At 41.2% G+C, this 12589-nt stretch overlaps 1 protein-coding gene across 2 annotated transcripts; it reads right to left on the reverse strand.

Moving 5' to 3' along the window:
- Window positions 1-1001: 1001 nt before the first annotated feature.
- Window positions 1002-9151, reverse strand: LOC108938313 (rho-related GTP-binding protein RhoG-like). 2 transcript variants are annotated; one of them, XM_018758798.1, is made up of 2 exons: window positions 9020-9151; window positions 1002-4630 (listed from the first exon to the last, which is right to left on the reverse strand). In XM_018758798.1, exon 2 carries the CDS (start codon window positions 4601-4603, stop codon window positions 4028-4030), a length of 576 nt encoding a protein of 191 aa, XP_018614314.1. In that variant the 5' UTR covers window positions 4604-4630; window positions 9020-9151; the 3' UTR covers window positions 1002-4027. The 2 variants fall into 2 exon arrangements, with proteins under 2 accessions (XP_018614314.1, XP_018614313.1); XM_018758797.1 differs by having other exon boundaries at window positions 9011-9151.
- Window positions 9152-12589: the final 3438 nt, after the last annotated feature.

Below are 12589 nucleotides of genomic sequence, written 5' to 3' on the forward strand. Positions count from 1 at the left end.
CAATGTCCTTTTTCAGAGTAGTGGCTTTCTCCTTGAAACCCTGCCATGCACACCATTGTTCTACAGTGTTCTCCTCATGGTGAACCACATTAACACTGACATTAGCTAATGCAAGAAGCCTTTAGACATTAGAGAGGCCTTCCTTAGATTAGAAGCCTACCTAGTACACTGGGTTTCCTTCTGACCCTCACAGTCTATTACATGCCTTATTCTTGGTGTGATCTTTGCTGGTTGACCACTCCTGGGGAGGTAACAATGGTGTTCAGTTTACTCCATTTGTACACAATCTGCCTGACAGTGGACTGGGGGAGTCCAAATTCTTTAGAAATGGTTTCTTAACCTTTTCCAGCCTGGTGAACAAGTCTTTTTCTGAAGCTCTCAGAAATCTCCTTGTTCAAGCCATGAAACACTTCCACAAACCTGTGTTGTGACAATCAGACTTCAATAATGAAGCCCCAGCTTTCTGTTCTTTAAATAAGGCAGGGCCGCCCCCCCCCCACTCACACCTGATTGTCATCCTATTGAGTGAAACTCCTGACTCTAATTTCCCCTTCAAATGAACCGATAATCCTAAAGGTTCACATACTTTCATTTACTCACATACTTGCATGGTCATGTTTTAGGTCATATTTATACAGAAATACAGAAATTCTAAAGGATTCACAAACTTTCAAATGCTACTGTAAGCCAGATTTAAAGCTTCATAACAATATAATGAATAATACTGAGTGGATCCTTCAACCAAAGGGTTAAGGTATATAAAGCATAGACTGTTGTCTGCAAAATGTTGTCAATTGTAAACATTTATATTTAATAAGCTGCTGTATCCTCTACAGGAGTTAATATTCTATATTGTAAAACAGAAGTGTTCTACTGACTTCCAAAAAAAAAAAGTTTACTCCAAATATTTTGTATAGGGGACCGTTTAGAGTTGTTTAACACAGAAAGAGGAAGTTCTTAAAGGAGCACTTCAGAAGGAAAAACAAGAGAACAATGGGGTATAAGAATGAATTTAATTTTGACTAGACAAAGCAGTTTTAGTATATTAACACACAAAATTGCCTTTATAAAAATAACACCATGTTACAAAAGTGTTATTCATTTATAAAAACAATAAATTATCATAGGAAACAGGTTCTCTGTAGAAAATTCAACAAGCATTAAAATATAGCTGATGCATGAAGTGTATAACTATAGCCATCAGTTTCTCCATTTTAAAGCAGATGTCAAAAAGTTCTTATACTTCACATCTCATATCTGCTAATGGATTTATTTTGTTATAGAAATCCTTAGAAATAAAAAAATGTACAATGTACATTATGCAGGCCTCCCTTGCTCAACACCTTTTCATTTTGCTTTTTTCATAATTATGCCTAATGCAAAAAATTTTTCATAAAACGCTCTCCAGTCAAATGCTTTGCAGACAGTGTGGAGGGGAAAAGTGTGGGAGATACAAACCATCGTTAGTAATTTCTGGTACTACATGACAGTTGTGTTTCTGTGATAAGTCATGAAACAAAATTAATGATTTAAATCTAACAAAATGGTACACCTTATATCAAAATAGGATATAGTACACAAACTAAAGCAAAACATGAGGCAGTTGGCATTGTTTCCCGTGGAAAGTTATAGGCACAGTATTATGTTCTTTCATTCCAATCAAAACACTTTGTTACATCAAAAACAAGTTTATGTCAAGCAAGCTGTGTTCCATAATTCTTTGTGTTACACTAATTGTGTTATATCCAAGGTGAGTAATCAAAAGCCATTTAACACAGGAAATTATTTTGTTATTTGTGATACCAGTCTACTTGTTTACGTATTTTGATTAAACCATCAAACAAATGCCTAATTAAGGTCATTAATAATGCTGCTTAAATGTTTAAAAAGTGCATTTAGGTAGTTTGGTGGTGTTTTAAAACAGGAGGGAAAGTGCAAAAGGGTGCAGCTGGGAACGCATTGTCATTTTCCCCATAAAACATAACAGTAAATGCATTTTTACTGAGTGTTTTTTTGTCTAACAACCTGTTTTTGGAGAGACAATTAGACACATTAACTATGGGAAGCCTGTATTTTATGAAACATAACACCCACATCCTACATATATATCTGTGCTAAGCAATTTGATCTTGAAGAGTCCAAACTCTGCACAACTAGCTCAACCGGGGTACTTCTGAAAGTTATTAAGTGTTTGGACCCGAGTTCAGGACTCAAAATCATTAGTCAGAAGGCAGAGTGGTCGCTAAAGCCATTTTTAGACAAATACCAGGAGCCCACATTATACATTTCTCAGTATTCTTTGATACTTGTCTGAGAAAAATGCACCGTAGCAAGTATTAAAAGCTTGTCCAGTTATCAGCGTTACTGTATATTAATTAGGTGACACGTTTCATAAAAGTGACAAAGTATACATACTAAGTTACCAACAACTATTTTCTCATGTATAAAGCAGGGTAATTTCTACCAGAGTCATTCAGGGTAAATAGCTTGCTCCAGTATTGCAGCAGGAGTGGGGATTCAGACCCAGGTCTTCCATTTGTGAGGCAAACCACACTGTCTGTAAATCCTTTCCACAATTAATGGCAGAATTTACTTCCTCCTCTACTTTTGTCATTATCTATCAGTCTATCAGTAAACAATGTCATAGCACTGATCAATGGCATATAGCGCCCAACTGAACAATGAGTTCCAGCATAAAAAAGGTGACATAACAGAAAAAAAATTCTATGATTAAATCAGCTACTTCATCACAAAGACACAACATTAAAAAGTCTAAATTAATAGAACAACATGTATTCTTTGAGAAGAGCATATTTCTATTTTATATTTTAAAACATTGACATTCTTCATAATGCACACAAAAAACTACCATGGAGCATCACACTGCCAAATAATCAAAATCAGGGTCTGTGATATGAGCATCAACCGTGAAATAGCTGTAAACCTGTAAATTAGTGAAATATCAAGAACATTGAAAATAGGGGAGAAACTTTGGCTATGTATTGTGATCTATACTGAGACATGGACCCACACCACTCCTACCTACATCTCTGAGCAACTGCTCTGATTAGGAGTGGCAAGTGAAATGGCTCTCAGTCTATCGAAGTATCAAGCAGTAAAGATTGCCTTAACAAGGTGCTGCACTGACTGTAAGCTCAAATGAGCATCCTTTGATAGAGTACCCCCCCTCCCTCCCCTACCCTGCACTATATGGTTTCAGGCAGCCTCAAGCAGAGTGAGGTCAACTGTAAATAAGCAGCAAAAGTATACTCCAACTATTCAGACAAGGCCAAGCCCGGTCCAGATTAAATGTGTTTCTTTTACTGAGCATGGAACCTAGGAACACTGTAATAGGAAATCTTTGTTTTAAACAGTAGAACAAAAACTTTAAGAATATTTAAAGAAATAATCAGCACCCCAATTTAGATTCTATCATTTTGCAGGGCAAGTTCTAGAGCTCTACTATGTTGTACATCACCATTTAGGACAGCACAATTGTAGTCTGGAGAGTAGTAACGTATCCAATCAAATTTCAACTATTTGATCAGTTACAGTGAGAGAACCTACGCTGATTTGTTATTTTAACTAGATATGTGCAGGACCACTGAAAAGTTTGAGTACACATGCTGGATTGATCAGGAAATCAGCCAATATTTCATGCCACCTCTTCCACAACAGTTCCCTGTGTGGGTTGCTGTGTTTCATTCTTCCATACAGTTCACCCCATAAATACCGGCCAGGTTGCTCGGGCGTACTCAAACTTTTGACTGGCACTGCATGTTATTGAGAATGCAGAACTTGCAGACTGAAACAGTGGACAGGACCTCCATACCTCTTCTCCACAAGTGTACCTTTGCTTCAGATCAGCACTGGGCCAGCACAGAAGGGGAAAGGCAATGTTTTCATTTTTTTTTGTAGGCTTGAGAAACTCAAAATTTTTGCCCTAAAAATATTTCCCCGCTTTCCCTTAATACATACATTTTGCTAAATCAACTTTTCCACGAATTATGAGACTGTTGGGCTACATCTACAGAAGAATGCAATGCTTCTTGCTGGTGATGGGCTGGGGATTGAGGAAGGCACGCACAGCCTCAGAGAACACCTCCCTGATGCCTTCCTGGTTGAGGGCAGAGCACTCGAGGTACTTGACGGCATGGATGTGACGCGCCAGAGCCTGGCCCTGCTGCTGGCTGATGGTGGTCTGGTTCTGCTCCTTCAGCTTACGGAGCACCTCAGAGTCGGCACGCAGGTCGCTCTTGGTGCCCACTAAAAGGATGGGAACTCCTGGGCAATGGTGGGTGACCTCAGGGTGCCACTTGTGCTTCACATTCTCGTATGAGGGTGGGCTGGCAATGGAGAAGCAGATGATGAAGACATTGGTTTGCGGGTAGGACAGTGTGCGTAGGCGGTCGTACTCCTCCTGGCCCGCGGTGTCCCAGAGGTTCAGACTAATAGTCCTGCCATCGACGGTCACCTGGGAACTATAGTTATCGAAGACAGTGGGGATGTACTCCCTGGGGAAGGCGTTGGTTGTATAGGAGATGAGAAGGCAGGTTTTCCCAACGGCGCCATCTCCCACCACCACACACTTGATGCTCTGCATACTGACCTCTTTCGGAGCCTCAGAAATCTGAAACACACCACAGATCCCCGTTAACTTTCCTGATGTTAAACATTTTTTCTTACTAAAATCACACTAGAAATCTGTGTTTTTTCCACATATGGAAGATCTCCAAATATGCTTTGCCCTCAAGGGTTGTCATAAGCCTCAAGCACTCACTGCTACTCCACCCTAATGTAAACGGAATTTTAACTGCTAACATAGTGTACATCAGTGGTAAGCATTATTAAAAGAAAAAAATGCTTTTTGCGAACAAAAAAACAGAGTACCCCTTTCCTCTAAATGTACTGAAAACCCAGAACAGCTGAAACATTAAATGGCACTAACTCAATAAAACTAACTATTTCACTTGAATAACTACAGGTAACTATAACTAACAGACAGGACAAGCATCTATGCATTCAGCACAATCCCTTAGTCAGTACATGGGTGTTTAAATGGTAAAATGCTATTACTGCAGTTTAGAAACTTTAGGCATAGCCAGTTGCTTAGAACCACCATCCTGGTTCCAAAAGTCTGAATCCCACCTACTGCTGTAGTACCCTCAAGAAACATACATAGCCCAGTAAAATTACCCAGCTTTACAAATCGGTAAATAATTGGAGGTAGTTTAAGATTTTAAGTCGCTTTCGAGAAAAGTATTATGCAAATATAACAGGTGGACCCCACTTCCCTGTCATTTACGCATCTCACTTGTGTTCTCATTTCTTGTCCTCAACCTCTGCAGTAAATTAAATTTTAAACACTGCCCTTAAAAAGCTAAATTTCTTTGGTTACAAAATTATGCAGTAAGGCCAGGTGATGATGTCAGGTTCAATCTTGATTTGAGTCAAATACTATGTAAGAGCAAGGCACTGTTTGTGTTCCACATGTGACATTTCCTCCATAGAATGTGATCTTGTTCAACACCTCCACCCTAAACTGCTGGCCCAGGGCTCTCTCTTACTGAGTGGGTGGGGGGAGGAAATGAATTCATCATAATTAACTGTGAAACAGGGTCACTGGGCCTGCTCCACTACTCTCTGTTCTGCACATGCCTGACTGCTAGCGTACAGTAAAAGCCAACTGTACTCAGCCCAGTCTCCAGGGAGAGATAGAGCACTCCAAGTTCTGCTCCTCAGCATTACTGAAAGTCCTGTAAAGATGTAGTCAGCTGCAAAGCTGAACATGCTAATCACTTAACAGATAGTTGGCCTGCTCACCTCTCACCTGTGGATCCTGTACTTCTCGTACTTCACAAACCATCACCAATCAAAGTCACATTCGTCAAATCAAGATGCAGCTTAAGACTTCTGCCAGCACAGACAACTTGACACACCAACTCACCAGGAGAGGCACTTGTACTGTGAAACTTAGAGCCGAAATCTGAACAACAATCCCAACTCTTGTACAACAGAATAAGCTCAACTCTCTCAAGCCTCACAAGTTTACAATAGAGAAAAAAGTTTAGAAAGCAAACTGTAACTGTAGCAGAAAATGTGTGGCTGCATTTAAAGGGAAGTGAAAATGTTTTATTTCTTCTGCCAACTGCTGGAAAAGCAGAAGCACTCCTTCCTAAGGCCTATTATAAAGGCTGCTGCACCTTCAGCATTATAGTGGCCTTCCTTTTTTTTGGAAGAGAAGTTTTCATCTCTTCTTAACACCATGCAAGCAATGGACTCCATGCTGTATCATTTGACAGCCATGGTTTCCAAAGTCATTGTAGTGCACAATCATCTTTAATTTTTTTAATAACAAGCTGAGTAGATGTCCAAAAAGACTAGGTGAGGAAGTATTCAGATAATCACTACACAGGTAAAAATAAAAAAAAAGAATATACAAAGCTAACAACCCTCTGAGGTCCTGTGGCAGTTGTGCACTGCATCCAAGCCACTGCCAACTTAACCTCTGTCCTATATGTGGGTTGCCACAATGAGGAATCAGTAACTTTGTGCAGATAACCAGGTGTAATTCTGCCCATGTATTCAATGTCAAAAATATTACCAATTTAACCACAAAAAGAATGCAAGCATCAAACAGTCCTACACATCACTGAAATACTTCTATCTACTGAATTTATCATTTTTTGACTGAGCCACCACAGGATCTTCCTTTTTTTACATAAAATATACCAAATCCCTACCTTATCTTTAAAACATCTAATTGAAAACCAAGTCCATAATATCAGAGCTGTTGTGGACACCTTTAAATCCGGGCTTAAGACCCATATCTTCAAAAGTGCTTGTACGTAACACATATCTATGGATACTCCTTTCTGTCTCCCTATTTCCACCTTGTAATTTATATCATTGTTACGTTCTCTTTTATTGTTTTATTGCACTGCTTGATAATGGCCTCTGCTAAATAATAGATTGTAATAAAAAGCATTTTGTGTCTTACAAAAATAGTGTATCAGAAAAGAGTATTAATGAAAACATCAAAGAATACTGTGTCCGACACTTTGAATTATACACTCCAGTGCAGAACCAGGCAAATAATTGAACTTCGCTTGAGCGCATCTTGCATCACAGGTGTGTGAAAACCTGTGACCAATTGTACAGAACTTGTTCCCTTTTACTTAAGGAAAAGACTGACAAAATGCCTGAACTGGGAATTACTGAAGACTGACTGAAAGCTCTCATACAATTGTCGTCTGCTTTTTATTTAAAGTCCTGCACAATGGTTACATATCCTCATCAAAAATAATTCACTTATCGGTACATATATCTTAATCACAAATTTAAAAATTTCCCCCCAAACTCACTTTCAGTTATTCCTAAACAGACGTTATAGAATACTGCAGGGCTGTTAAAAGACTAGCAATACTCACAAATACAGTAACACACCTGGGAGGTTGAGAAGTGACAGCTAACTGATCGAGTTCCTGACTTATTAATGTTAAAACAGAGAGTACACTCTGATCAGTTATACTGAAATGATTGAAATGTGTGGTGACTGAAAACAACAGTAAAAGACAGACTAGACAAGAATATGGGAAGCTGTTGTATTCAGAAAACATTCTCTTCCAAAATAAAGCAAAACTGTACTAGCAAGATAACAAGATACATCAAATCAAGTTCTGAAACTGAGATGAAATTCTCTGACCTTCAAAAGAAAGTGTTTCAAAAAACTAGGGGAAATGTACTGTTACAATGCACATTTTTCCGGGTTTCTCTGTGCTGAAACAACGCATTTCTTCCTCTGGAATTCAGCGCGAAAAATCAGTCCACTTCAACAGAGTAATAAGATTTTGTACTTGTTAACATGCACAAAATGTATAAAAACAATGATTATCAATCCAAAAGCTGTTTTGGAATTGTCTTTACATGAATTTTCCCAGTGATTAATGCTTTTGTCAAAAAGCTGTAGGCCCTCAAATTCTAGCTGTACATTCCTGCATGGGAAATTACTATGGCCAAACAAAAATGTTTTCCATTAAAAAACATTCATCTCGGAATGAGCATTACTGAATAAATCAGGACTATCATGTACTTACTCCAAGAGACATCCATTTAAAAATTCATCAGCTGTTCCATGAGATGACCAATGACTCCGCTTACCTCATCCACTGCCTTCACAATTCACATTACATTTATTCTTTCAGCTGAAGCTTTTCTCCAAAGCAACTTACAGTGTTAAAGTTTTTACAACAATTTGCCCGTTTATACAGCTGGAACTTTACTGATGCAGTTTAGGGTAAGTACCTTGCTCAAGCGTACTACAGCTGGAGGTGTGAGACTTGAACCTGCAACCTTTGGGTCCAAAGGCAGCAGTTCCAACCACTACTACTAATAATTTAATAAGACTTTTGAAAACAAACCTAATATGCACAGTTCGTTCAAAAGACACAAGACTAATGGGAGGGGTCAAGTCCCTCCCACGATTCCCTTTTTTTTGCAAAGAAGTAACAATCTTAGATGAATCTACAATCCGACACACCCAGTCCCAGGCAGGCCACTTATATATCAGGCATCAATATAATTTAACCTGGAGCGTCACGCGCACACATACATGCATTCCATACTCACATAAGGTACACATGCACTAATACTTAGCGTACATAACTCTGGTTTGCCGCTACTGGCCTCAAGAGTCCCGCAGGTGGAAAAGTGTGAACAGACACCGGCCTGCACGCGCTCATTCACAGGAGTTCAAAGCAGGTCGGCGACGCATCGCTGACACATCGCTGAGGCATCACTAAAGTATCCCCGACACGTAGCTCCTGAGCAACAGTGTCATTAAAGATGATGACTGTAAACTGTCCGAGTTGTGTTTGTGAGGAGGTACAGCCTCGGATGTGACACCAGAGCGGAGGTGATCATGATCGCTGAGCACACGGAGTGGACACCACTGACCGAGTGAGGAGAGACAAGAGCAGAGACAGACAGGACAGACGGAAGAGGCGCTCACCGGACATACTAGTGCTGTACGGGCCGGAGCGCGTTTCCAACCTCGGGTTCGACAGTCAGAGTGTCTCCGAGGTCCCGCAGCAACTCAGCAGCAGCCTTGGCAGCGCGCTGAAGGAAGTCCGAGTGACTGTCCAGGAGGAAGTCAGAGTGAAACACACACACACACACCCACCACAGCTGCAGGAGGAAGTTCATCTTGAGCACGATGGAGTGCACGCGGGTACTGGGGAATAAGCGATACACTATATAACAACCTTCGCGGATATTTTATGTACTATAACGCACCATAATAAAAGTGCAATTTAAAAAATAAAATCTAATAATAATAATAATAATAATAATAATAATAATAGGGGTTCGAGTCCTGCTTGGGGTGCCTTGCAGTGGACTGGCGTCCCATCCAGGGTGTGTCTCAACCCCCCCCCCCCCTTCAGAATTGCGTTGCTGGGTTGGGCTCCGGCTCGCTGCGACGCCGCTCGGGACAAGCGGTTGTAGACTCTGTGTGTGTGTGTGTGTGTATGAAAAACGCACTGTAACTGCCTACCCTGCAATTGACTGGTGTCCTGTCCAGGGTGTACCCTCCGCCAGCCTTACTCCCAGGGATAGGCTCCGGATGGCCGCGACCCTGACCACAAGTGGTCCGCAACAGTCAGTGTGTGAATTGTAACTGCTCATAAATATTGTATAAAATAATGGAAAAAAAACAGTCTATAAGAAATACAGAAAAACTTTATAAAGGTTTAAAATGCTTTACCTTTCACACCTTCTGTGATTGAAACGCAGAAGGGGCGAGTTCAGGGGACCACGAATCATCCAGCAGAGGATTGTTAACTACACTCATCGTGCGGGGTGGCTTCAGAACTGCTTTTGGCGCCTGGAAACTCATTAGTCCATATTTTAATAACAAAATTATCGAAAGGCGCGCTTGTCTTGATGCCGAAGGACAAAGAACAAACACACACACACACACATTTTCAGAACCGCTTGTCCCTTACGGGGTCACGGGGAACCGGAGCCTACCCGGTAACACAGGGCGTAAGGCCGGAGGGGGAGGGGACACACCCAGGACGGGACGCCAGTCCGCCTCAAGGCACCCCAAGCGGGACTTGAACCCCAGACCCACCGGAGAGCAGGACTGCGGTCCAACCCACTGCGCCACCGCACCCCCCACAAAGAACAAACATAAGAGCCCAAAATCCCAAAACATACAGAATAAATTAGAGAAAACGGAGCTGGGAGAGCACAGGAGCTTAAAGAAATAAGAAAGAAGTAGGCCGTTATTGTGTGCCCTCCTATGCATGTTTTCTGTACTTATTAATAATAAAAACAACAACAACAACAACAATAATAATAATAATAACAAGAAAGCTGAGACCCTGGAAAAGACACGCGTCCCTTGTCAATATTCTCTCCAAAAATGGCCTTTCTGTGTGTGGAACAGTCCGTTCTATTTTCGTTTTTCACCGCAGTGAGAGTAAAACTTGCTGCGGACTCGTCAGGTTTTGAGCCCAGAGCGCTCGCGCACTTCCCTCCAGTCTGTTCCTCTCTTTTTTATTCGCATTCACATCTGACACTCGAGCACTATCAATAAAAACCTCATGATGATGGGTTATGATCGTTCACACCGTGGAGAGGCAGACCGGCTCGGGTGCCGCGTGTGTTAACACACAACTCAGATTACAATGAAAGGACCGGGTTTGCCGCGTTAAGGTCCCTCGGACCGTGGTCGGAGAATAGCGGCCCGTCTGTGTTTGAAACGCAGAACTGCGCTGTGTTTCGCAGTGGAAGTTAATGCGACAGTTGGCTTCCAATAACCGAACGTTTCGTTTTCGCGCCCATGTTCCGGCCGCGTTCGCGCCGCCACCGAAAGGGGGCGCAGTTTGCCGGCGTGCGACTGCCCCCAAGTGGAGTGTGAGCGCGTCGTCTGGAAACACCCGTTGCTCACACACTTTCCACCGGACATAATGTGTTTATGATATTTCCATGCGGGCTCGCGAAAGTAGAAGTATTTGAAACTGTATTTGCCATTAAATGCATGCTAGGAGCAAGTTTTCTGACCCTTACAATTTACAAAATCTGCTCAGCAGTACATTTATCTCTGATGAATCAAATTCCCCAAAGGGGAAATTTTTGGAAATGGTTTTATTTTAATAATTAAATGATAATGCAAGATTTCATTTTTGAGCAAGCTTCGTGGTGGCTCAAATTAAAAAAAAGGTCTCAGCTGCACAACAGGGCCTACCCACAGAATGTACTTCTGCACACACAGATGGCCAAGTTCCTAAGGCCAAGAGTTGAGAAACTTTCAAAAGAACAATATTGTACAAAACGCTTTCTAAATCGGAGAGTTTTCTCAGCCTTTAACTACACTGCTGGCTCCTCGCTCTACCACACGTATTTATTTTAAGTCAAATGTAACTTAATGTGTTGTATCCCACAGTAGAACTTGTGCCAGTCATACAATGACTTGCGTTGGAAAAAAAAAAAAAAAAAAAGATTTAGAGAAGAATCTAAGAATGTCTGTTGTGGTGGAGGCATGTAATACAGTGAAATGTACTGCAGTGCACATACATACTGCAGCGCCCATTACAGAAACAGCACTTGAGGTTAAAGCGCTGTCCGCATTTGACAATGTTTCTGCAAATAAGTCTTAAAGGAAAAGCCAAGCAGACAATACATGTATATATTTATACGCTGAGCTGCTGCTAGTGCTTACACTGTTTTTGCACACACATTGCATGCAATTTTTTTAATTATAACAGGAGGTTCCACTCTTATTATTAGGCTATGTCAGACTGCAACTTAAAAATTAAACAGACTGCTCTGATCAATAATTCCTTCTTGCTGTTCTAAATTCTTTATCACCAGGGGTGTGAAAAGGCTGCTGTCCTTGAAGACCATGACATTTGTGCTGCAGGGATAATCCTTTTATTCCTGTGACGCACTAGATTTTGTGGCCAGAATTCAACATTACCATTAGATCTGTTGGCTGGAAATCTAAGGATAACATGTTTGAATCCTGTTGCTGTAAGGTTGAGTAAGGTTAGACTAAATGTTAAAGTAAGAATATCACGCCATATAAAAAGGAAATAATTTGCTAATTGCTTTGGATAAACGCATCCATCAATAAGAAAAATTAATGTAGCTAAAAGAGTGGGGAAAAGAAAACACTAACATGATTGTGCATCACCAATTCCTCAAAATTTAAACTCAAGACAGTACTGCCCCTAACATGCAAAAATGAGCACACAAGTTTTAAATCTGCTCAGTGCCTTCTTCTCCTGCATGCTGGTTATTCCAAACCAATGGCCTCACTAAGAAGTCTCGTCCTCCTTGACCTTTTTGGCACATTCAGCACTGTCAGCCATTGTATTCTACTCTCCTCTTGGAGAGCCTGGCGCCAGAGGAACGGCACTGAAATGTTTTGAGTCTTACCTATTAGGCTCTAGGTGGTGTGGCAGAGCTCCCCTCAGCTTCAGTCAAGTGGTGTTCCACAGGGCTTGGTGCTGGGCCCCATACTCTTCTCCATCTACAGCTCTTTGCTCGACCCTGACATTGCATCCCATGAATTTTCTTACGA

Source organism: Scleropages formosus, chromosome 10, assembly GCF_900964775.1.
Source record: "Scleropages formosus chromosome 10, fSclFor1.1, whole genome shotgun sequence".
Classification (NCBI taxonomy): Eukaryota; Metazoa; Chordata; class Actinopteri; order Osteoglossiformes; family Osteoglossidae; genus Scleropages; species Scleropages formosus.

Bases quoted from the DNA above. Each gene is read 5' to 3' on its own strand.
- LOC108938313 (XM_018758798.1), bottom strand. From the start codon at position 4,603: ATGCAGAGCATCAAGTGTGTGGTGGTGGGAGATGGCGCCGTTGGGAAA.